The 27134-nt window shown below is 37.8% G+C and overlaps 1 protein-coding gene across 1 annotated transcript; it reads right to left on the reverse strand.

The window, feature by feature from the left end:
* Window positions 1-313: 313 nt before the first annotated feature.
* Window positions 314-26989, reverse strand: LOC101422870 (membrane-spanning 4-domains subfamily A member 13). The gene is made up of 7 exons (XM_058305386.2): window positions 26737-26989; window positions 19271-19389; window positions 17841-17981; window positions 17161-17217; window positions 16112-16231; window positions 14085-14180; window positions 314-855 (listed from the first exon to the last, which is right to left on the reverse strand). Exons 2-7 carry the CDS (start codon window positions 19322-19324, stop codon window positions 799-801), a joined length of 525 nt encoding a protein of 174 aa, XP_058161369.1. The 5' UTR covers window positions 19325-19389; window positions 26737-26989; the 3' UTR covers window positions 314-798.
* Window positions 26990-27134: the final 145 nt, after the last annotated feature.

The following is a 27134-nucleotide window of genomic DNA, read 5'->3' on the forward strand; positions in this document are numbered from 1 at the left end:
TATTAGATAACAATTGATAAAGCATCTTGAAAGATAATGGGGCAGAACAAACAAAATGGCAAACCAACAAAGAACTCTCAAAGGAGAGCTACAGATACTCATAGGCATGATTTGTGTTTCTCAGTGATTAGGCTTTGGGAAGTAAGATTCCACATTACAGGGAGAATCTGAATTTAGTACAGATCACCTTGGAAATTCTCCTTATTGTGGAAAGGCAGTCTGTTTGCTTTGAAAAGCAATTGAGCAGATGATCTAAGGAATGAGAAGAAGTAAGAAGCAAGGGGAATTAAAGGGGAAGAAAGACAGCAGAGACTTTCCCGGCAACAAGGAACTTTAATGAAGAGAGGAGAAGCCAAAGATGAACAATGAAGGGAATATGCATTGGAGGCCTTCTCATTCATAGTTTGCTGTGAAAACTCAGCCTGTGAAATGTGATCTTCATTTGTAGGGACATTAATTACTTAAAGTGTCCTAAGAATTCTTCAAAATCACACTCTAAAGACACACATCTTTTTCGTGGTCTATTACAAAAGCCTCATTACAGAGAGTTGACAGTTAACCAGGTAAGAAATTCTTCTTTATAATCATCTCATCTTTAAATAGGAACAACCTCTCCCCTTGGAGCCTAGTGAAAATATGTGCAGAGAAATTTCTTTATACTGAGGAAGAAAATACAACTTGTTTTGTATTTTCCTTTCTGCAATTATCTATGAGCCTTGTAGCAGCTTTGTTATACAGAGATAGCATTAGGGCCCATATCAGGTATCACCGCCAGGAAAAATCTCAGACTTCAAGTTTCTAAGAAATGCTCTCAGCTATCATTGCATTGGTTGGAATTTCTTCAGTATATTGACCCTGGAAAAAAATATTAATCTTTTAAAATTCATATCCTTTTCTAAAACCCATACAAGTAATAAATACATGCATATTTGATTTTAAAATGCAAGCAACACTGATGTTCATAGAGTAAAAAGTTAAAATACCATTGCCTTCTTTTGCATCCCAAACCTCTACCTACTCTCCTAATTCATAATGAATCACTTTTAACTTTGGGCATAATTATAGAAATTTGTATTAAAATAATCATGGTTTTCTTGAGAATGAACAGATGCTACCACTCCAAACTGTCCCCTCTCGTGACATCTCCCAATTATTACTTCTTCCTTCCCTCCAAAGGTAACCACTATTCTTGACTTTTAGGTAAACAATCCTTACTTTTTCTTTCCAGTTTTACCAATTAAGCATGCATTCATAAATACTCTACCTTAGCTTTAGTTTTCCCTGGTTTCAAACTTCATATGAATATTATCATGAATATGTATTCTCTTGAGTCTGCTTTTTTATATTCAACATTATATTAGTGAGCTAAACTATGTTGTTAATTATAGTTCATTTCAAACATTATGTGGAATTCTATTAATAGGATGAGTATACCTCTATTTATTCGTCATTAACCCATTGGCGTGTTTTCCACGTTGGGGTTTTTATGAATAATACTGCTCTATTTCTGGAAGTACATCTTGGTACATATCTGCACACATTTCTGTTGTGTGTATACCAAAGGACTTAAATTACTAATCATAGTGTATTCACATCTTCACCTTTAGTAGAAACCATCCAAAAGGTTTTCAAAATGACGGCAAAAAATTTATGCTCCTACCAGGAGCAGGTGATAGATACCTTTTAACTATAGTCTTTAACAACACTTGGAATTGTCAATATTTTGAAATTTAGTCATTTTTCTAGGTACCTAATAGTATCTCATTGTAGTTTCATTTTGATATTATTGAAATAGTTCGATTTATGTCTAGCATTTTTCTATTCGTTTTCTGTATGTCTCATGTCTTCTGTGTTCCTCCTTTACTCCTCTCTTTTTAATTACAGATATGCTTTCTATCTTTCTATGTACTATTTTTATTTCTTTGTTCAACTTTTACTTTTTTTTTTTAGTTATCTGAGGTATTGCTCTAGGGATTACAAGATGCATCTTAATTTATCACAATCTATTATTTATTTATTTTTTAATTCATTTTTAAAATATTACATCAAAAAATATGAGGTCCCTATGTACCCCCCACCTCCTCACCCCACTACTCTCCCCATAGCAACATTCTCCTCCATCATCATGACACATTCATTGCATTTGGTGAATACATCTCTGAGCACTGCTGCACCTCACGGTCAATGGTCCACATCATAGCCCACACTCTCCCACGTTCCATCCAGTGGGCCATGGGAGGATCTACAATGTCTGGTAATTGTCCCTGCAGCACCACACCCAGGACAACTCCAAGTCCTGAAAACACCTCCACATCTCATCTCTTCCTCCCATTCCCCACACCCAGCAGCCACCATGGCCACTTTCTCCACACCAATGCCACATTTTCTTCGATTACTAACCACAATAGTTCATGAATAGAATATCATTAAGTCCACTCTAATCCATATTCTATTCCTCCATCCTGTGGACCTTGGATTGGTTGTGTCCATTCCACATCTATGTCAAGAGGGGGCTTAGATTCCATATGGATGCTGGATGCAATCCTCCTGCTTTCAGTTGTAGGCACTCTTGGTTCCATGGTGTGGTGGTTGACATTCTTCAACTCCATGTTAGCTGAGTGGGGCAAGTCCAATAAACCAGAGTGTAGGAGCTGAAGTCTGTTGAGGCTCAGGGCCTGGCTATCACATGGTCAGTCCAGAGATTCAGATCCCCTAGATATATCTTAAACCCCAGCACCAACTAAAATTCTGGTAAAATAACAGGAAAGGCTAGTGAAAAGAGATCACATCTAAGTCCAGCTCCATCACAGAAACACCAACTCCAAAGAAGGGCCAACTGACATGGCAATGAACTCCATCTGCCATGACCATAAAACCTGTGGGTCTCTGTAGCCCTCAGAAGAACCAATACCTGGGGTTGTATCTGCTTTATCTGTCTCTGAGACTCTGCTCAGGGGTGCATAAGGGCAACCCCTCTGATAACCTCCAGGCTCTTTTTTAGAGACTCATAGCCATATAAACTCATTTGTCCTTTCCATTTCCCCCTTGATTTAGGTCAAAAAGCATTTTTAATTCCTGTTATTATATGTAGACAGGGATATTCTGCTGGTCCGCGTTGAACCTTTTATTCAAGGTCATTTTCTAGTTATGTCATCAGCTGGTACTTGGTAGTGATCCCTCGGTACCAGGGATGCTCATCCCTGGGAGTCATGTCCCACACTGGGGGAAGACATTTACATGCTGAGTTTGGCTTCAAGACTGGCCACATTTGAGCAACACAGAGGCTCTCAGGAGGTAACTCTTAGGCACAGTGCTGCTCTAGGCCTTGTTCCTATTTCAGGTGCACAGGAGCACAAGCATAGTCATTAGTATCAGGGGCTCACTGTTGGACCTTCATTCCTTTTTGGTCTTTGCCATTGCACTTGTGGGATTGTTGCTGTTCCTTTAGGGACTGTGATAGAGCTCCCCTGGCTAGGAACTCAGCACTCCGTCAGTTGTTGTTTTTAATTGTTTCCACTATGAAAATATCCAAACATTTTTATGTACCCTGTATATATGCCCTGTAGAACTCCCTGTCCACCATATGTCCCCTGTCAATAACATCCCACACCAGTATTCCTCCGCTGCCATTGTTGAACCTCTCTGTGATCCAAAACTTCCGAAAAGTGAAGCCCTATATCTTGCCAGGTTCCCTTACTAGTAAAATGGAATATAGCAATCAGTTTAAAGGTTAGATATAGAATACATATTAATTTGGAAAAATTCTACATCCTATCTTTTTCTTTTCTTTTTTCTAATTATTAAGCTTATCTTCACACGAGTTTTAGATCACAGTAATTCATATATACAATATACAGTACTCCCACATATCCAACATAAAACCTTTTCCCTTCCACAGCAATAATCTTTTAACATATTCATACCATATTTACTGGAACTGATGTACAGATATTGAGACAATAGCTTTCAAACAAGGTAACATTTGTGTTTACATTGTGGTTTATACTTTAGGCTATATAATTTTCTAAATATTTAGTTATCCTATGTTTTAAATTATGATTTACATTTTAGCCTATCAGCCCCTATATATTTTTGGTGTAATTTTACATGTCTTATATCCATCCTTGTGTACTCTTGTGAAACACTTCTATTGCCCTTACAGTTACGTTGGTTCCATCTATTCAATACACAATCTACTCTAGTTAACACTAATTTATTTCCAGTAAAATAGAACAACTTTTAATAGCAGCACCCCACTCTCTTGGTACCAAAGTCTGTTATAGTTTCTTAGTACACCTAAGCAATTACCATGAAATGGATCTCGTTAAACAATGAGAATTTATTTGCTTACAGTTTTGAGTCAAAAAGAAAGTCCAAATTAAGGCAAATTTCTCCCTAATGATTAGCACTCTGGGGGTTGAAGGCTGGTAATTCTTGGTCCTTAGCTTGTCATATGACAATGCACATTGTGGCTTCTCCTGACCTCTCTATTTTCTGGGTTTTCTTGATTTCAGCTTTTTACTTCCTGTGGCTTTCGCCCTCTGAATTTCATTCCACTTATAACAGACTCCAGTGATAGGATCAAGACTCACTCTGATTGGGCCGGACCACACCTTAACTGCAGTAACCTCATGAAAAGGTCCTAGTGAAAATGATTTCATACCCACAGTAATGGATTAAATATTTTTAATATGATTTTTAAAAATATATTTTAAATTTATTTGAAAAAGATACATATATTACATAAAACGTTACGTTTTAAAAATATACAGGATTCCCATATGCCCCACTTCTCATACTCCCACTTTTCCCACATTAATAACTTCTTTCATTAGTGTAGTAAATTCACTGCAGTTGATGAACACATTTTAGAGCTTTGTCACACGGCATGGATTATAGCTTACATTGTAGTTACGCTATCTCTCTCCATTAGGTAGGTTACGGCAGGATATATAATGTCCTGTATCTGTCTTTGCAATGTCTTCCAGGACAATTCCAGGTCCCAAAAATGCTCCCATATTACACCTCTTTTTCCCTCTCCCTGTCTTCAGCAACTCCAGTGGCCATTGTCTTCACATCAACGATATAATTTATTAGTAATGGATTAAATTTAAGAACGTGTTTCTGTAGTACATGCAGGTTACATTAATACAGATAAAAAATTTCTTGCTTGATAGATTTCCCCCCTCTCTGCCCCTTTAATTTGCCATCCCAATATCTTCTGACTCAGCTGATTCTGATGGGAAGTCAGCTGTTTATCTTATTGTGCTTCCCCTGTACACGAGTAGTCAGTTTTCTCTTTCTACTTTTAAAATTTTCTCTTATTTCAACAGTTTGTGATGTATCTAGGTGTGTATCTTTTTGTGTTTATTCTACTTGGAGACTGCAGATATTTGTGGATATCTAGATTAATATTGTTCATGAAATTTGGATGATTTTGACCAATACTTCTTCAGGTTTTTCTGCTACCTTCTTGCCCTTTTCTGGAACTGCCATAATGTATATATATTTTTTCACCTCTTGATAACTCTGCTAGTATTTTATTGTATATCTCTACTGACTTTTAAAATTATATAACAATGATTTTTATATAAATGGGAACATAGTCTACACACTGCTTTATTAGTTGCTTTTTTAGTATAACTATTTTTAAAGAAGCTTTAATTTACATAAACGTTGCATCTAAAGTAGGGGATTTCCATATACCTCACACCCTCCCCCTCCCACACTTATCCCCATGAACAACATTTTTCATTAGTGCTGTACATTTGTTGTAGTTCATGAGCACATATTGCAGTATAACATACATGGTCTATAGCTTACATTATGGATTTCACTTTACAACACACAGTTTTATAGGTTTTGACAAAATGTATAATAGCCTGTATCCATCATTGCAAATGTCATACAGAATGATTTCAATATTTTCCGAAAGTCCCATGTTACAACTTTTCTTCCCTCTTCCTCCCTTAGAATTTCTGACCACTGTCTTTGTATCAATGTTACAAGTGCTTCTATTACTAGAATAATAATAAGTTTACTTTAGTCCATAGTTGCATCACCCCCTTATATGTGTTCATTCCTCAATCTTGTGGTTTTTGGCATGGTGATGTCCACTGTGTTTCCAATTGAGAGTGTGCTTTGATCCCATGGGTAATGGGTTGAATTGTCTTGCTTGCAGTTGCAGATATTCTCTGGTTTTGGGGATGGGTGTTGTACATCATCATCCTCTTGTTATTTGTCCTGGGTGAGTCTAATGAATCGGAGGGTAGATTACAGGAGGCTGGCTGTAACTCTGCTGAGATTCGGGGCTCAATCAGCATAAGAACAACCAGAAGATTTAAGTCTCCATGACACATATTTAATGGGTAGAGTGCTAATTATAGGTTCAAATAAAAGGGACATAAAAACAATGTATAGGAAGAGTATAAATAAGTCCAACTCCAAAATATTATGGGGGATAGGTTATCATGTATTCCAAGGTAAGGTGCCCTGACAGAGTGGGCTGTCTGCCCTACCTATAGAGCCCAGATGTCTCCAGAGCCCTCAGGAAACCCCTGTTTGAGGCACTGTTTCCTGTGGCAGTGAGATCCTCCTAAGACATGAATAAGCATAACCTCTGAAATGACCTCCTAACTGATTTTGAGATCTCTTAGCCATAAAAACTCATTTGTATTTAATATTTCCCCTTTTGGTCAAGGTCTTTTCACAAAAACATCACAAGGTGGAGTCTGGTAATAATCCCTTCGTGCCAGGGAAACTTATCCTTAGGAGTCATTTCCCACACCATGGGGAAGGTAGTGAGTTTATATGCTGAGTGTGGCATAGAGAGAGGCCTAGAGCACCAGGAGGCTTTTAGGAGGTAACTCTTAGGCAGTATATAATACTATAATACATTTCCATTTCACAAGAACAAGATTCATAAGTACTCGCATCAATATCAAGGGCCTGACATATTGGTCTGTCCTCCTTTGCCAGGCACTGCCCATGTACTCTAGCATTCTTGCCACTGTATTAGAGAATGTAGCAGGACTCCCCAGAATGGGAATTCAAAATTCTTTCAGTTATTGTGTGGGTGTCCACCCACAGAGACCACACCCCATGAGCACATGAACACATTCGTATTACACAGAGGCATGCCTCAGGTAAATAATGTTTATGTTGATACACTTTATGGTGTCCCCAAACTCCCTGCAGTTCTGTTCATTTTTCTTCATTTTTTTTCTTTCTGTTCTTCAGACTGGATGATCTCTATTCTATATTCTTACTTGCCGATTTGTTTTCTGTCAACTCAAATCTGTTATTGAGTCCTAGATGAATTTTTTTTTCTTTTTACCTCAGTTACTGTATTTTTCAACCTGAAAATTTTCATTTGGTCCATTTGTATAATGTCTATCTGTGTTGCTATTCTCTTTTGGTGAGTCATTGCTGTCATTGTTTCCCTTATTTATTCATGGTTTCCTTTAGTTCTTCAAAGTCTATTTTTTGCTATTTTTCTTCCACTGACCCTGTAAGACTATCTCTACTGTATTTTTTTCTATTTACTGAATTTTTCAAGTGAATGAATCATTCTTTCCTATTTCTTTACACGTCATAATATTTTGTTGTTAAATCTGGGAATTTCAGGAAATATGGCAACTTTGGATTTTGATTGCATCTTGGCCCCTTTGGAGTGGTTGCTATTGTTGTTTTTTAGTGTGTGTGTGAATTGTTTATACTAATTGTGTGGAATCTGTTTCCCTTGCAGTGTGTGGCCTTTGAGATATATATATGTGTGTGTGTGTGTGTGTGTATTATATATTTATGTATACAGTCATATTATATATATACACTCATATGTTCCATTTTTTTTTCTTCTTTTTCTCTTTTAAGCCTGTTTTCCTAGGTTTCCAAACATATTATTAGTACCAGTGGCCAGTCAGTGACTGGTCAGAGGTTGTGCTTAAATACCTTGAGCCACTAAATTTCCATCCTTTGCCAATAGATCAGCATACCCTAAGAAATTAACCCAAACTATAGGCAGTTTAAAAGTTTGACCCAATGTTTACCTTGTTGTGTCAAGGCCTCTCAATTAGGCAGAGATGAGTGGCTCATTAGAGACTTCTCCAATCTCCTTAGTGTATGCATAACCTCACATAGGAGTACAATCTTCTGGACCACTAAGGATGAGTAGAATATAATCAAGGCCCACTTTGACTGCCTTATTCTCTGGATATCCCTGTTAAATATCTGGCTGGTTTGCTGGCCAAATTTTGCCCCATCTAGCCATGTGATCACAGTCAGGTTATGTGTGATGTTGGCCTTTCCTGACTGTTTGCCACTGAGATCACTGTTTTTTTTTTTTAAGAAATCAATTTTATTGATACATATAAATAAAGCATAAATCCATCCAACGTGTACAATCAGTATTAAGTATAATCACATAGCTGTGCATTCATTACTCCAATCATTTTTAGAGCATTTTCACTATTCCAGTAATAATATTTAATAAAAACCAAAACTCTTCACCTCTTAATGTCTCTATGCTTCTCCTGTCATATATACCTGCTATTCTGTTTCTTTCTCTCTAGTATATTTGTATTTATAAATTGTAAAAACTGTTTTATCTATGGAATATCACACATATTCCTATTTTATATGAGATTTCACTATGTGTGGCAGTTTGATATTGTTTATGAATTCCAAAAATAGATATCAGATTCCTCTAGTCTGTTCCTCTGGGCATATTAGATTGTACTGGATTCAGAGGTTCAATCTTACCTGATTAAATTATGATTAAGGCTTTGAATGAGCCATGTTAGTAGGATGTTGTGACCCCACTCCCTTGGTATACTCAAGAAAATGACAAGTCAGAGGAGTCAGTTGAAGTTTTGACCCTGGAGACCAGCAAGTAATCACAGAGAGAAGCTGATATGTGAGGAAGGAGAGAAGCCTCCATTAGGCATGGCAGAAGCCTGGGGAAGAGAGATATGCTATTCACCTGACAGTTTACAGCTGTCCTTGAGGAGAGAGCAGAGCAGCTGAGCCTGGAGAGAAATGAGCCCCAAGAGATTGACAAGACTCATCCCATGCTGCAGCTGAAATTGGAAGAAGTTAGGACCATGGAGACTTGGGAGGAGGAAGACTGCACCGCTGTACACATTGCCTGCCATCTTGCATCAACACCTGGCAACAGAGTGGGTAAGACTATATCTTAGGTATCTTGAGTTGAACTCTATAGGGTCTTGTGATTCTAAGCTTCTACCCCAAACATGCTTTATAAAAACCAATCTATTTCCATTATTTTGCATCAGCATGCCTTTGGCTGACAATGCGGAATTGGTACCAGGAGTGCAGTAGTGCTTATGCAATTACCAAAATGCTGGAGCAGTTTTATAAATGGGTAAGGGGTATTTTTTTTTTTTTTTGAGGAATTGTGAGATGTTTGGTAGAAAAGACTTAGTGTGCTTTGAATAGACTTTTTATGATGCCTTAGAAGTAAATGATGAAACTATTATTGGAAACTGGAGGAAAGTTGATCAGTGTTTTAAAGTTGCAGAGAATCTAACAAGATTGACTCCTCATGTTGTATGGAAGGCAGAATTTGAAAATGGTGAACCTGGGCATTTAGCTGAAGAACTTTCCATATTAAAATTGAAGAATACAGCTTGGCTTCTCCCTACAGCTTATAGCAAAATGCTAGACGAGTGAGATAAGCTGAGGACTGAATTGTTGGGCACAAAAGAAAGAGAAACTGATTCTGGAAATCCTAAGCCTCTGGAATTCCAGTCCCCAGAAAATAGTGCCCCATTTGAGGACGTAACTAAACTTGGAATTTATAAATCATCTCAAGGTATTTTCTGAATTCTCTTGCAAGTTCTTCTTTGACCCTCTGATTATTTGAGAGTATGTTGGTTAAGTGCCTATATTTATGAATTTTCTCTTTTTTCATCCATTATTGATTCCAAGCTTCATTTCTTTATGATCAGAGAAAGAGTTTTGTATAAATTCAATCTTTTTAAAATTATTGAGTGAGGGTGCATGGCGGACAGCGGACGGTGTCAAGGGTGGACGCACAGCGGCGCGAAGAATGCTACGGAGACGGAGAGTGGTGGCAACGCGTCTCCGCAGCATTCTTCGCGCCGCTGTGCGTCCGCCCTTGACACTGCCCACTGTCCGCCGTGCGCCCTCAGTTGGCGCCCAACGTGAGGCGCCATTTGAAGTTGGGGGTTCCTCTGGCTTTGCCCAAGCTGCTTGAGGCGAGGGGTTAGATGGCCCCACGTTGGGCGCCAGTTGAAGCCTCTATGGGGCTTCGTGGGGTCGCAGGAGGCGAGGACGACGCGGCCCGGCTAGAGGAGACAGACCACGGAGATCTGCGCCATCAGCCAGTCTCCATGGTCTGTCTCCTCTAGCCGGGCCGCGTCGTCCTCGCCTCCTGCGACCCCACGAAGCCCCACAGAGGCTTCAATTGAGACTTGTCTTAGGACCTAATATATGGTCTATCTTGGAGAAGGATCCATGAGCCCTTGAAAAGAATGAATATCCTGCTATTTTGGGGTGCAATGCTCTATAGATGTCTGTTAGGTGTAGTTCATTTATCAAATCATTCCGGCTCTCTGTTTCTTTATTTATCCCATCCAGATGTTCAATCCAGTACTGACAGTGTTGTACTGAAGTCTCCAAGTATTATTGTAGAGACCTCTATTTCTCACTTCAGCTTTGCTGGTGTGTGTCTTATGTATTTAGGATCACTGAGCTTAGGTGCATAAATATTTAGCATACTTATTTCTTCTAGATGAATTGGCCTTTTATTAATATATAATGACCTGCTTCACCCTTTTTAACAGTTTTGCATTTAAAATCTATTTCATCCAATATTAGTATCACTACTCCAGCTCTCTTTTGGTTAGTATTTGCATGGAATACCTTTTTCCAAGCTTTCACTTTCAACATGGTTGTGTCTTTAGTTCTGAGGTGAGTCCCTTGTAGACAACATGTTGATGGCTACTGTTTTTTAATCCTTCCTAGCAGTCTGTGTTTTTTGATTGGTGCTTTCAAGTCATTAACATTCAATGTTATTACTGTGTAGGCATTATTTCCTTTCAGGTTGCAGGACTTCCTTTAGTATGTTTTGTAATTCTGATCTTTAGTAACATATTCTATTAGTTTTTGTTCATCTTTGAAGACATTGAAGGCACCCTCAATTTTGAAGGACAGCTTTGAGAGATATGGAATTCTTGGCTGGCAGTTTTTTTCTTTCAATACCTTAAACACATCATACCACTTTCTTTTCTCCTCCAGTGTTTCTGATGAGAGATTGGCACTTAATTTTATTGAGGTTCCTTTGTATGTGATGTTTTCCTTTTCTCTTGCTACTTCCAGAATCCTCTCTTATGTCTGATATTTGTCATTCTGAAAAGTAGGTATGTCGGGGTAGGTCTCTTTAGATTTATTCTGTTTAGGATGCATTGTCCCACTTGGATATTGATATTTATGTCTTTCATAAGGGTTGGGGAGTTTTCAGTCATTATTTCCTCAAATATTCTTTCTGCCCCTTTTCCATTCTCTTCTGCTTCTGGGACACAATAATGCCTATGTTTATTCATTTGCATAGTCACTCAGTTCCCTGACACCATGCTCCAATTTCTTTCCTTTCTCTTATCTTTTCCAGTTCAGATGTTCTGTCTTCAAAATCAATCTTTCTGTCTTTGAGCCATTCAAATCTGTTCTCATGTATTTCTAATGTATTTTTAATCTCATCTGTCATGTCTTTCATTCCCATTAACTCTGTTACTTTTTTTTTTGTGGACTTTCAAATTGTCTTTTATGCTCAGTTTTTTCTTAATATCCTTTATCTCTTTAGTCAAAAAATTTTTTTTCAATTCTGTAAATGGACTTAGAGTTATGTGATTATCCTTGATTAATTGTTTTAAATCCTGTAACTATTCAGGATATTTGGTTTGTTCCTTTGGCTGGACTATTTCCTGTTTACTCGTATGACTTGTCATTTTTTGCTGATGTTTAGGTATCTGAATTTGTTGGTGAATTTACTTGGATGTCCCATTTCTCTATTGTTTTATTTTCCCACACAGTTCTTCTTTGATATTTGGTACAATTTATTCTAAGTATTTAATATGCCCAGTCTAAGTTATCAGAATCATGCCAGGGACACACTAATGGGTTGCAGATTTTCACCCAGGAGACCCAAAAACAGTTTTTGTTCATGCAATTTCCAGACTGGCCAGCAGTTGGCGCTTACCAACACACCTTTCCATGGGCAGAAATCTCCGATTTTCTGTGTTGTGGTCTGGCCAGAGCTGAGATTCAAAGCTGGCTTTGATGGCAGAATTCACTGAAGGAAAGCCCTCCTACTCCTTTTCCCTTGTAATATCTGACAGGAAGGAAGATATCTGTTCCCCTCTCAGTCAGCTGCAGTGAACTAGTGGTTTTAACCCAGCTTAATATCTTGGCTGTGGGAGAGGGGTGCTTTTCCCAGCTGCTGTGGAGGTTTGGTAACCCATGTTTGTTGTTTCAGACTCTTTGTTTCTTTGTCTGTCAACATTCTTGGAGTTGTGTAGCACTGTCCTGGGCTGTTCACCACCAAAGCAGGTCCCTCGACAGCTTTTGGTGCTTTCTCCGAGGCTTTTTTTTTGTGAGAGAACTGAGTGCTCCTTGCTGAATCTAATGCCATCTTCCCACAATTTTGACTACTGATTTTAATAACACAACTGATCATGAAACTTTCTGTGCCTTGCTGCAAATAAAATCAGTCCCCAGGCCCCTCTTGCTGTGAGGTTGTTGGTCCTCACAGTCTGATCCTCACAGGTAAACATCTGCACAGTTATGCTGTAGGGTGATGGGAATGGAAGCAGCCAAAGTTAAAATGCCACAGACATCCACCATTCTTCCTGGGGTTCAAGTAGATTTTTGTAAATGCTTCTCAATTTGTTTTATGCCTTTGGTCAATTTCCAGTCTTTTAAGTGGTTGTTGATTATTTGATCAAGTTTTATTCATTTTTAGGGATAAAATTTGTCATGTCCTCACTTATCCATTATGAAAGTCTCATCCTATTCCCAATTCTTTGAACATGCTTCTCCCATTTAGTCTTGTAGTTCCCCTTGTATTTGGGCTTTAATCAGAATGATCTTCAGTGACCATGCTGTGAAAAGTAGCTTTTGACTTGTTTCCTAACTCTGCTTTATTTTTTCATTATTATTTTTCACTTCCTGATATATATATATATATATATATATATATATATATATATATATATTTGTTTCTTTTCTGCCTCCCCCACTGGAATGCAAGCTTTTTGAGGGTAAGCATATTGCCACCATTCAGCTTTGCATTCTTGTACTTACTACAATACCTAGAAATAGTAGGTCCTCAATAAATATTTGTGAAAGAAAGAATTAATGTTAGCTACCTAATTTATTTTCAAGCTTGACATAAAGTAATCAATCTCATAAACTTCTGTAGGTATTGTGAATTGTTATAGCATCTGGGGATGCTATTAACTTGACCCTACAATTACATTTCCAGCCATTAACTACCTATGGAGAGCTAGTCGGGAATGCAAAGATATGTGTATTGCAATGTTCACTGAAGAATGTTTTCTAAGTTTCAAAAACTAGAAACAGACGTAAATATGCAGTAATGAGGGAGTATTAAAATAAGGACTAAGGAAAACAATGAATGTATTTAAAAATATTTTTTAGATATGTTAATTAATGGAAAGAGGTTTATGAGCATTGAGAAAAATGCATATGGCAAAACAATATGCATATGATCACACAATTAATGAAATTAAACTGGGAGTGTTCCTGCCTGTTTCGTATATATTTTTTTATGTGGGTATGACAGAAAATATATGAAGGGATAATTACTTTTTATTCTATACGTTCTTACCTTTTTCATTTGCAGTTTCAAGTATTACATTAGAAATTTTATAAACAATAAAAATAAAGAAAAAATAAAGTCTAATATCATCACATTCTACTTTTATTAGTTCCAAACATATTGAATCAATATACTTCATATCCTTATAAAGTGTACATAGTACAAATGAACATCTCTTACTTTGTCAGAGTAAATGAACACTTACCCAACCAATGTAGATGAAGAATGAGTGCACAAATGCAATAGAAAATACCAATGGGTAGGAGAACATTAAAACACGTGAAACTTCCCTACCAATTTTCTGAAACAAAAAAAATAGGGGGAATCTTGCATTATAGTATTTAGTAAGTGAAAGCAGATTTACTGCAGGATCTCTTAGTATGACAGTCAAGGAAAAGAAGGAAAATAGGAAAAGTAGGTAAATCTCTTTCAATATTTTTTATATCCTAGATATTTCCATTGCTTTCTCTTCTTGATTCACGTTTCCCAGTTTTCATTAACTCATCATCTGCAGCTTCCATATGTGCTCTTTATTACTCAGCAATATTGTCCAACTTCTTACAACTCTTTATTCTCATTTTTCTCAGTCCTTTACACAGCATATTATCTGAACTTTCAATCAATAAGATTCGACTTTCGTGTTTCTAATGATAAGATGGCACCAAATTTTTGTCATCAAACATTCCTCTTCTATTAAAAGAACTCTTACTGATTAAAATTTTATTTAAATTTAAATTATAGAGATAAAAATCTCAGATGGAAATTCCTGTAATATCATATGAAGGATGAGCAAATTCCCAAGGACTTCAGAAAATAGCATTATACTTGAAGACAAAAGGTGCCTATGATTGATAGATGGCATAAGTGGTACAGATCCCTTCTGTTGGTATTGGAAAGATATTCTCAGTTATCATAGTTTACTGGTGAGTTATATGAAAGATATTGGTGCACCTCCTTAAAATGAATATGATCTTTGTGATGGTTGTAGAAAGGCAAGAATGATATTCAGTCCTAAAGAGAGGGAATGTCATAATTTTCTCTCCAATTTATTTTCTTCCTCCTTCTCCTTCTTTGTTTGGTGTATTTAACATCTTTTATATGCAGGAAACTATTAAGTGGGAGGAACTAGATGGTGAGAATGCAATGACATAAAATTTCTGCTTCACAGAGTTCATAGTCAGCAGAAAAGACAGAAAAGTAATATAAAGTATTTATGATAAGGGCAAATATGTCAAAATGGATAAAAACGTGTTTCACTCTATGCCATTATATCCAGGACCTTCATAAAGAGATAGGACCTTTGTAATAAGGGCAGGACTGAGAACAGTGAAGGAGGGATGCAGCATTCTAGACAGCCTTACATTTTTTATTTACTTGTTTCTCTGGAATCTATTTTGTTCCCCAAATAATTTAAAAGTATAAATTAAAAATTTGGTTATGAAGGCATAAAACAGAACCAATCATAAAGCTAAAACACATAACATATCATAACATAGCAACTTAGGCAGTTTCAGAATGTGAAGAAAAAACTGAACACAAGAATGAAAGTGATAAATTTTTGAGATAAGGAAAGAACAAGTTTAACTGAAGTACAGTGTTCATTTATGCATGATATTAACAGGTGAAAAAGGAAAAGACTGTAGAGGGCTTGAAATGCCAATATAAATACTTGTGATTTAATTTTATTGACAGAAACACAATAAAAATATTTGAACTGGAAAGTACTTGTAATCTCATAGCTGGCAAGAAGGTAAAAAGTCATTTTGCCCACATTCCCTTATGTGCATGTGTTGGTATTATTCTCAAACTGTCCCCTGGAAATAGAATGATGGCTTCCAGAGAGGCTCAGTTAGAAAAAGATTAGAGAGAGCAATTGAATTCTTGATTTATGATTTGAGCCTTTCTTCTATTGGTTTGTGGAATGATTTTATGGTTCAGGAATATATTTTTCATTTATTGAGGGAATCATCAGTGATACATGGTCAAATGTCATAAATATATATCACTGAAGCCTTGGAATTTTTTGCTTGTTTTATTTTAATTGGGTAAGTCAAAGATTCAAACAACCTATTAATATTTATAAAAAATCTTCGAATTATTATTGAATTAAACCTTCAATCAAGAGCTCACCATTAAACTAAAGAACCAATTAAAGCCTTAAGTACCTCCTCAAGCTTCAAAAGCACTGAATCCTTTGGACATGAAGATGTTCCTACAGAACTGATTACTTACCGCTTGTCCATAATTCCTATATGACAGAGTTCTAAAGTGAGATAACTCCATTACTGTTAGAACTAATGCAGCAATTGAAGCAATTATGCAAATGATGTTAACAACCAAAGCACCTGTAATCTGAAAAAAAAGAGATAGGATAAATGTATTATATTCAGGATAAACACTTGGCTTAAACAGTTTTTACTGCTAAAAAAAAAGTCATCTAGTTTAAACTCAGATCTAGTTTCTCAAGTTTTAGAAGTGTTCATATATTTGTCATTCGAGTAAAATATATTTCTGGTTTACACAAAACCCAGTTAAATGGAGGAACAATTGAAATACAATCAGACCAATAAACATCAGTCTTTCATTTGGGCTCTAAAACACTTTATTTCAAAATATTCTGAGTCACTTGAAGAAAATCTATACGATATGATTTCAACAAAAAGGGCTCCACTGGAAAAGAAAATTATGGATAATGCCTGCTTGTGGAAATAAAACCAAATGGAAGTCAAAGCATTTTGTCTTGGACTTTCATGATTTAAGGATATTTATCAAATTATCTGGGCATCAGTATTTTCTCTGTAAATTATTAGATTAGACTAATTAATTTCTAAGATTTCTTTTAGTTCTAAGATTCTAATATATTTTTCTTCCCCCTATCTTTTACCTATACCATAAATGCATCTTTATTCTCGAAAGATTCCCCTATTTTGTCACACGATGCAATTCTTTTCCCAAACTAGATAGTTCGAAAGCTCGTTTTTTATAAGTATTGTTTCTATATAGAAATACAACTGGTCCTAATAAATTTTTTCTGTTAGAAAAAAAGGACACAAAAATATAACAAAGGACCTTTACTTAAATTGAGAAACTTTTACACAAAGCAATCATTGTTCTAACTACATTATATTATGTGTCCCTGGGTTTTCACTTAATTCCTTGATTTTTTTTACAGGTAGTTTAGATTCCTTTATTGTTTAGATATTCACGAGGTTTTCATGAAAACCCAATGTTCAGCTTTGTGACAAGTGATTTCTAGAGATAATCTACACATTTCAACTTACCACACGTTTAGTTGGTTGCCTTGCTACTTTTATTATGAGGAATCCTGAAATGATAAACTGTAGATAAAAACATATTTTTAAAATATTCATTGATAATGCCTGTCAATTTAAAATATATTTTTAGTAACTTCCTCTTTTAAGTTCATTATTTTTATGATAGTAAAAATAGAGTAACAATATATAAAGAAATCTCCCTCACTTTCAGTATTATTAGAAGGGACCAGAACAAATTTCCATCATTCAGCTATGAACTGAAAGATGGATAGCACACTAGTAACAGACGAATATAGGGAACAGTGGGCAGAATTCATATTATGGGATATTCCAAAAATGGCTTAAGTAGTTCAGAATCAGAGATGAAATATGCTTCTGTGTGCATGTTCTCTGAACTCATTTGATTTTACTTCTAAAGCTAGCTTTTAATAAGATGATGCCACTGATTAAAATTATGTACCCAGATTTAAATAACATGCCCTGTGAGTATACTCGAAATTGTGTATGTATGAAATATTTCTCTAAACTGAGAATAGCCATTATTAAGGTAACAGGTGCTAGGAATATATGATTTTGTTATATAATTCACCCAAAAACTTTGCTTAGAACCTGTTTCCTACTTTCCACTATTTGATATGAATTCTATTTACTGAATGATTGAATCAATACAAATGTATTCTACTCACAACAGCTCCCCATAAAGCACAGCCTGCTTTGTAAGTTACAGGTTCATATGCCCCAAAGAATCCTTCCTTTTGTCCCATATATGAAATCAATAGGAAATACCACATAAGGACATGAAAGATGCCAATCAGAATCTGGATAACCTGTGAGATGAGAATGCTATTAGTACTGAAACCATGTTAATTTATACATAATTTCGATAAGCGTTAAGGATAAGAAACATTTAACACCTTGGCAAAAGAAAATAAGTAAAATAGCAATGTAATTAAACATGAATTTTCTGGACTGGTTGGCCCTGAAGTTAGGGTAGAATAAGGTACAGTCCAACACAGAGATACAGAGGACATCCAAGGTGGACTTGCTTATACAACGTCTTCCCATTGGATATGATCAGGATAAGGGAAAATTATTACTCGCCTTTAAGTTTTAAGAAATTAATTATAGTTGCAGTAAATATGCTGCAGTAAATTTGTTTCTGAATTTATGTGAACAGATGTTTCCTTACTGAATGCTATTTTTACTCTTTCTTTTGTTAACACTCTTTGTATTGTTTAGATTTAACATTTAAGCTTCCCTTAGCATCAAATATAAGAACATTAATTCTATGTGACTTTCCCAAGTCCAGGAGTGACTGCACTTCAAAAATAGTATCCTCTTTTATTGATTGTCAGATCTATAGAAAAATATGAAATATCCAAGTTAAAGCTTATAAAGAACTCTACAGGAGAATTGCAAGATGGGTTTTCTTATTTTTTTAAAAATTTTCTTAATCTAAGTGGTCATAAGTTCCCCCAAATTGGTCTTAACCTAAAGCGAATGAATAGATAGATTCTAGGAGGTCATAACCTCCCCCAAATTGGGTGAGGAGGCTTCTGAATATGTACACTATTCTAGGGAGAAGATTCAGAGCTTTCATCCTATGTGCACAGGGGCCTGTGGCCCCTCAAACGTTAAGAACCTTTGCTGAACAGTAAGGCAGGAGGCCTAGATAATGGTCCATGTACTTCAAATAGACCGGTTCTCTCCCCTTCCGAGATGAAAGAGCATGATCCTCATAAGTCCTGATGTTTGTTAAGAGTACAGTATAAACCGTCACCATGTTTTTTAACTTTAAAAAAGGGACACATTTATAAACATCTTATACACAGGCTTTGGTACATTGATTAAGATGTCAGTGATAGATTTAGTTTATAACAAAACAACTCTCCTTTTTTTTATTCTATATTTGGATTTCTCTGTTGCCTTTTGTGTATTGATTTTTTTAGTACACTTATACCCAAGCACATTTTTGTTCATGACGGGACATTAAAAATCATAGAAGACAACACTTTTAAAAAAATAATCTTTTATTCTTTTTACTTAAATAAATATGCCCCTCTGTAGATCCAAGAATACTCCTATTTATATTTTGTCAAAGAGAAGTGTCACTTACCCCTAAAACAAGACCATCTGCTGTAGAGAGTTTTGAATTCTCATTTGGAGCCATAATATTGTCATTTTCTCTAGATGATTCTGTCTCTAACTTTTGGTGATACCATCAATAGCAAACTTCTACAAAACAATATAAAGCACATACACATGATTTGCTCAGAAGACATTTTGTAAGTTTCTTATTGTTAGCAATCACATTCCCAAGCTCAGAAGCTGTAGCTTTCTTTTCTCCATGCATTCTTTTTTAGAGACATCAACTTGCATCCACCTGTCCTGAGTAAAAGCTTTGGTAACTGAAAAGTCTCTTTTTACCACTGAAAAATATTGGTATGTTACAGGTACTTTCTCTGAGTAGTAAACAGTGTTTAGATGGCAAATAGAAAGTTACATGTAGGGAAAAATATTAGAGAAATTTGAGTTGAGTTCAACAATTCATTTGCAATTCATACTCAATTTAGTGTAACCCAAAAGCTGTATAAGCATTTCCAAAACCAAGTTCTTATATTTAAACTTACCAAAAATATGGGTGTGTGAATTTTTTCTCAATCATAACTACTATCTAGTTATTCTTTTAAAAATATATATCAAAGAACCTTTCTTCTATCACATAATTTAAAATTGCTTCCTCACTTGTAAAGGCTTTTCCTGGCCCTCTGCTTAACATTTTTTCCTGCATTTATCACTGGTATTTAGATTACCTTATTTCAATTAAAAAGAAAACCTGGCTAATAATTATATCCTGTAGCAGTTTTTATTGTTTATGAATTCCAAAATTAAATATTGGATTATTGTAAACCAGTCTCTTCCTCTGTATATTTTAGATTGTATTGGATTCAGAGGTTTCACTTTTACTTGATCAAATTACGATGAAGTCTTTGATTGGGCCGTGTCAGTAGTACAATTCCCAGAAAACCACACAGCACAGAAGAGAGTTTTGATTTTTTGATGCTGGAGCCCTGGTGAGTAAACACAAGATAATCAGATGCATGAAGAAAATGAGAAGGGTACTTTGGACACAGCAGAGGCCACAGGAAGAGAGATGAGCCTTTTACCTGAGAGTTTACAGCTGGCCTTGTGGATAGAGCAGAGCACTTGAGCCTGGAGAGAAACAAGCGCCAGGGAGCCTTATACCAGCCAACAGCTGAGAAAGCCAGAAGCTGGGCCCGTGAAGCTTTAAGAGAGGTGGAGTGGACATAACCATCCCAGGGTCCACAGGATGGAGGAATAGAGTATGGATTAGAGTGGACTTACTGATATTCTATTCTGGAACTATTGTGATTAGTAATGAAAGAAAATGTAGCATTAATGTGATGAAAGTGGCCACGGTAACTGCTGAGGGTAGGGAGGGAAGAAGAGATGTGATGTGCGGGCATTTTCAGGACTTGGAATTGTCCTGGGTTGTATTGCAGGGACAGTTGCTGGACATTGTATGTCCTGCCGTGGCCCACTGGGTGGACTGGGAGAAAGTGTAAACTATAATGTAAACCATTATCCATGTAGTGCAGCAGTGCTCAAAAATGTATTCACCAAATGTAATGAATGTTCCATGGTGATGAAAGACGTTGTTGACGTGGAAGGAGTGGGGTGACAGGGGTGGGGGATATATGGGGATCTCATATTTTTTTAATGTAACATTAAAAAAATAAAGACAAAAAAATAAAATAAAATAAAATAAATAGTAAAAATAAAAGAAAAAGAAAAAAAAGAGGGAGCAGGAAGCAAACCCTTGCAGACATCAGCAGCCATTTGTTTCAACACGTGGCAACAGATTTTGGTGAAGGAAGTAACTTACACTTTATGGTCTGGTAACTGTAAGCTTCTAGCCCAAATAAATACCCTTTTACAAAAGCCAACAGATCTCTGGTATTTTGCATCAGGACCCCTTTGGCTGCCTAATGCACACCCTTTTGTGGGACTGTATCTTATTAAGGATCTGAAATTACATTATTCTACATTGTCTACTATGGTATAAGTAAATCAATCACATGACCCAGCTACCTGATCATAAAACTCTTTTGAGACATGGTCTTCTCAGATAAGAGAGGGTTTGACTAAATGACCTCTAAAAATCCATGCCTTGATTATTTTAATGAGTCTTTTATGTTTCTTAAATTCATTTTCTGAATGTCTCAATGCTATAAAGCTTAGAGACAGAAAAAAACTAGGTTAGAAATCCAGAGCTAGCAATAGCAAAAGAGAAACAATGTTAATAACTGAAGTATAAATAGTAAGCTTTAGGCATTCAAACACCATCTCTGAAAAATACCAAAGAAAGGGTTAAGATCTATCGGCAATCAAGTTTAGTCACTCTCTCATGATGAATTAAAAGCCATAGCAGAAATGGCTTCATGAACATAACACCAAAAACACGAGCAGCAAAAGAACAAATAGATAAATGGGACTTCCTCAAAATTAAAACCTTCTGCACCTCAAATAAGTTTGTCAAGAAAGTAAAAAGGGAGCCTACACAATGGGAGAAAATATTTGGCAACCATATATCCAATAAGAGAGTTATAACTTGCATATATAAAGAACTCCTATAGGGAAACAGACTTGGCCCAGTGGTTAGGGCGTCCGTCTACCACATGGGAGGTCCGCGGTTCAAACCCCGGGCCTCCTTGACCCATGTGGAGCTGGCCCATGCGCAGTGCTGATGTGCGCAAGGAGTGCCTTGCCACACAAGGGTGTCCCCCGCGTAGGGGAGCCCCATGCGCAAGGAGTGCGCCCATAAGGAGAGCCACCCAGCACAAAAGAAAGTGCAGCCTGCCCAGGAATGGCGCCACCCACACTTCCGGTGCCGCTGACGACAACAGAAGTGGACAAAGAAACAAGACGCAGCAAATAGACACAGAGAACAGACAACCGGGGGGGAATTAAATAAATAAATAAATCTTTAAAAAAAAAAAAAGAACTCCTATATCTTGAAAATAAAAAGATAAACAACCCATTTAAAAAATGGGAAAAAGATTTAAACAGACACTTCTCCAAAGAAGAAATACAAATGGCTAAAAAGCACATGAAAAAGTGCTCTAAATCTTTAGCTATCAGGGAAATGCAAATCAAAACTACAATGAGAGACCATCTTACTCCCATAAGATTGGCAGCTATGAAAAAAACAGAAGAATACAAATGCTGGAGAGGATGTGAAGAAATGGGAACACTCATCTACTGCTGGTGGGAATGCAGAAGGATCCAACCATTCTGGAGGACAGTTTGGCCGTTTCTCAAAAAACTAACCATAGATTTGCCATATGACCCAGCAATTCCACTGCTGGGTATATACCCAGCAGAACTGAAAACAAGGACACAAACTGATATATGCACACCAATGTTCATAGCAGCATTGTTCACTATCGCCAAAAGTTGGAATCAACCCAAATGCCCATCAACAGATGAGTGGATTAATAAAATGTAGTATATACATACAATGGAATACTACTTGGCTTTAAGAACAAATACACTACAAACACACGTGATAACATGGATGAAGCTTGAGAACCTTATGTTGAGTGAAGCAACCCAGGCATTGAAGGACAAATACTACCTGACCTCCATGATATGAAATAAGTAAACCAAGCTGCCTCAGAGACCTAGAGACTGGAAGATAGGCTTACAGGAAATTGGGGGGTAGAGGAAGGATGTAAGCTGACATCTACATGGGTGAAATCTATGATAAGCTGGAGGTAAGTATGTGTACAAGGAAGGGATAAAATGGCATAGGGTTACCTTTGGGTGGGGTTTTGTGGGCTTGAGGGGGGCTAGGGATGGGCGGATGGGTAATATTGCCCAAGAAATTGGAGGGGAGGGTGGGGCAACATATGAACATAGGAGATTGTCAGGTGTTGGTTGAGAGTATAATGCTGAGAAAACCTTTTCAAAATATAATTAGGAAAGTTACCTGTTTAATATACTTAAAGGGCATAATCTGATGTAGGACAGACTCCTAGGGAATATGTGAATGCTCATTTTGCCAGAGTGGGTTATACCATTGGGTAGAGACCCATAAAATGAGAGTGAAGGTATACCCACATCCTGGGGAGGACTAATGCCATCAAATAGAGGGAACTGTATCTCTCAAGAGAAATGGTGGCTCCCAGGGCATTAGGGCAGGTGAGCAAGTCAGGCCCTCAACACTGTTGCAAGTATCTCTGAACATGGCTCCTCAAGAAATGAAGATTGACTGTCACTGTGGGCCGCAAGGGGAAGGGGAAAGAGGTACTGAATAGATAGAACCAACATAACTGTGAGGGCAATAGAAGTGTTTCACAAGAGTACGCAAGGATGGATATAAAACATGTAATATTACACCAAAAACATAAAGGGGCCAACAGACTAATAATGTAAATCATAATTTAAAACATAGGATGACTAAAAATTTAGAAAATTGTATAGCCTAAAGTATAAACCACAATGTAAACACAAATGTTATCTTGTTTGAAAGCTATTGTCTCAATATCTGTACATCAGTTTCAGTAAATATGGTATGACTAAGTTAAAAGATTATTGCTGTGGAAGGGAAAAGATTTTATATTGGATATGTGGGAGTACTGTATATTGTATATATGAATTGCTGTGATCTATAGCTCTTGTGAAGAGAAGCTTAATAATTAGGAAAAAAGAAAAGAAAAAGATAGGATGTAGAATTTTTCCAAATCAATATGTATTCTATATCTAACCTTTAAACTCATCGCTATATTCCATTTTACTATTAAGGGAACCTGGCATTATACTGGGCTTCACTTTTCAGGAAGTATTGGATCACAGAGTGGTTCAACAGTGGCAGCAGAGGAATACTGGTATGGGATGTTATTGACAGGGGTCATATGGTGGACAGGGAGTTATACAGGACATGTGCCCAGGGTACATGGAAATGTTTGGATATACTCATAGTGGAAACAATTAAAAACAACAGCTGGGGCGGTGCTGGGTTCCTGGCCAGGGGGGCTCTGTTGTGGTCCCTAGGGGAGCAGTGGAAGTCCCCTGGGTGCAACAGCAAGGACCAGGAAGGAATGAGGGTCCAACAGTGAGCCCCTGATACTAATGACTATGCTTGTGAGCCTATACACCTGAAATAAGAACAAGGCCTAGAGCAGCACTGTGCCTAAGAGTTCCCTCCTGACAGCCTCTGTGTTACTCAAATATGGCCAGTCTCGAAGGCAAACTCAGCATGTGAGTGCACTGCTTTCCCCCTAGCATGGGACATGACACTTGAGGATGAGCCTCCCTGGTGCCGAGGGATCACTACCAAGTACCAGCTGATGACGTAACTAGAAAATGACCTTGAATAAAAGGTTCAACGTGGACCAGCAGAGTATCCCTGTCTACATATAATAACAGGAGTTAAAAATGCTGTTTCACCTAAATTAAGGGGGAAATGGAAAGGACAAATGAGTTTATATGGCTATGAGTCTCTAAAAAAGAGTCTGGAGGTTGTCAGAAGGATTGCCCTTATGCACACCTGAGCAGAGTCTCAGAGACAGATAAAGTAGATACAACCCCAGGTATTAGTTCTTCTGAGGGCTAAAGAGACCCACAGGTTTTATGGTCATGGCAGATAGAGTTCACAGCCATGTCAGTTGGCCCTTCTTTGGAGTTGGTGTTTCTGCGTGATGGAGCTGGACTCAGATGTGATCTCTTTTCACAAGCCTTTCCTGTTACTTTACTGGAATTGTAGTTGGTGCTGGGGTTTAAGATATATTTAGGGGATCTGAATCTCTGGACTGACAATATGATAGCCAGGCCCTGAGCCTCAACAGACTTCAGCTCCTACACTCTGATTTATTGGACTTACCCCACTCAGCTAACATGGAGTTGAAGAATAGCAACCACCACACCATGGAGCCTAGAGTGCCTACAACTGAAAGCAGGAGGATTGTATCCATTATCCAAGTGGAATCTAAGCCCCCTCTTGACAGAGATGTGGAATGGACACAACCAATCCAAGGTCCACAGGAAGGAGGAATACAGTAAGGATTAGAGTGGACTTACCTATATTCTATTCATGAACTATTGTGGTTAGTAATCGAGAAAATGTGGCATTGGTGTGGAAAAAGTGGCCATGGTGGATGCTGGGTATGGGGAATGGGAGGAAGAGATGAGATGTGGAGGCATTTTCAGGACTTGGAGTTGTCCTGGGTGGTGCTGCAAGGACAATTACCAGATATTGTAGATCCTCCCATGGCCCACTGGATGGAACGTGGAAGAGTATGGGCTATGATGTGGACCATTGACCATGAGGTGCAGCAATGCCCAGAGATGTACTCACCAAATGCAATGGATGTGTCATGATGATGGGGGAGAGTGTTGCTGTGGGGGGAGTGGTGGGGTGGGGGCGGTGGGGGTGAATGGGGACCTCATATTTTTTGAGTGTAATATTTTTAAAAAATGAATTAAAAAAAAAGCCATAGCAGTATATAATGCATAGAGTAATGAGGAAAGCCATTTGCTGATTGCTATTACTTGTCAGTTTTTAGATAACAGCAAAATAATAAAAATAAGCCCTTATAAGTGTATGGAGAAATTTAGTTCATATTTACAACTACTAGCTGAAGCACCATGAAGTTACTTTAGGAGTGGAATATTCAGTATCAATGCAATCTCCATAAGGCCCCCACTGAAACCACCCCAGATGAAGTATTTATAAAAATACTAATCAAAATAAAAAAATGGAGTATGTTTAAGATCCTCAGCTTGATTGATGGAAGAAACTAAAAAATGCTATATATAGTGACGGAATAATTGACAGTTGGAATTATTTTTCTTAAAAGTTCTATATTTGTCTATAATCCAGCTAAGTATCCCATTTTTGTAAAAAAAAAATTAAAAATAAAAATAATTTTTTTTTTCTTCTAGTGATCGGATTAATCCAAAAGCAGTGCAGGACAAGTCCCCTAGATATTATCCTGACCCCCACCTCCACAACTTGCCTTACATAGAAATTCTGAAACAGCCTCAAGAACTCGTGTCTAGAACCACTTTCACATCTTTAGCATCTTTAGCAGGGATGCCACCCCTCACTGCCTTCATAATACAGTTCAAATTCTTCCCGGGGCACGTAAGGTCCTTCATGAGCTACTTCTCTCTGCCTGCCCACTCTGCTGGCCTCAGACCACCACTCTCCTGGTTTCAGCCCTCAGAGCTCCAGCATTAGGCTTAGGGAAGCTTCCTCTGACTCAGGAGTCGGTTATCTCCTTGCTCCTCTAACAATCTGTGCATGGTGTATTCGAACTTTTGATTTTCAGGTCTGGCTCCCGACTCAGCGTGAGCTTCCAGGAGTCAAGCAATTCATTTCAGTATATATAGGGTCAGTCTTAGGGTGGAACAGGGCAGGTGGATGGATGGGTGGGGAGGCTGATGGCAGCTGCAGAAGGAGGGAGGGAGGAGATGGGGTGGGGCCCAGTATTCAGTCTCAAGCCCCTCTATGCTCTGGAAGCTTAACAAATCCCGTGGATAAAGCAAAGTCATTACCCTGCACTTTACTTCATCAAGGTCCCAATGACAGCGTTTCACCCTCTCAGGCCCAGGTCTGCCACCCTGCCTTTGGTGCGCTCGTCCTGCGCCCGTCGGGGTCCTCAAGCCAGCGCCTGGGCCTTGCTGGCTGCAGAGGCAGATCCCAGCTGGCGGTGCCCTCACCACCAAGTCCCCAGATGGGGCCGACAGGCCATCACTGAGGAAGCCCAGAGCCCAGGACCTAAAAGGCTCTTAACTCCTCCGGCCGCGCAGGCCTCCAACAGCAACGGTGAGATATTTAACTGCGCCTGCGCGCAGGCTCCAAGTAGTAACAGTGGTGGGGGAGAGGACGTCGTGCGGACTCCCTAGGGCCACGCTTGCCACATGGTCGGACAACACTTCTACTGTGTTTTGAA

Source organism: Dasypus novemcinctus, chromosome 10 (genome assembly GCF_030445035.2).
Source record: "Dasypus novemcinctus isolate mDasNov1 chromosome 10, mDasNov1.1.hap2, whole genome shotgun sequence".
NCBI classification, from domain to species: domain Eukaryota; kingdom Metazoa; phylum Chordata; class Mammalia; order Cingulata; family Dasypodidae; genus Dasypus; species Dasypus novemcinctus.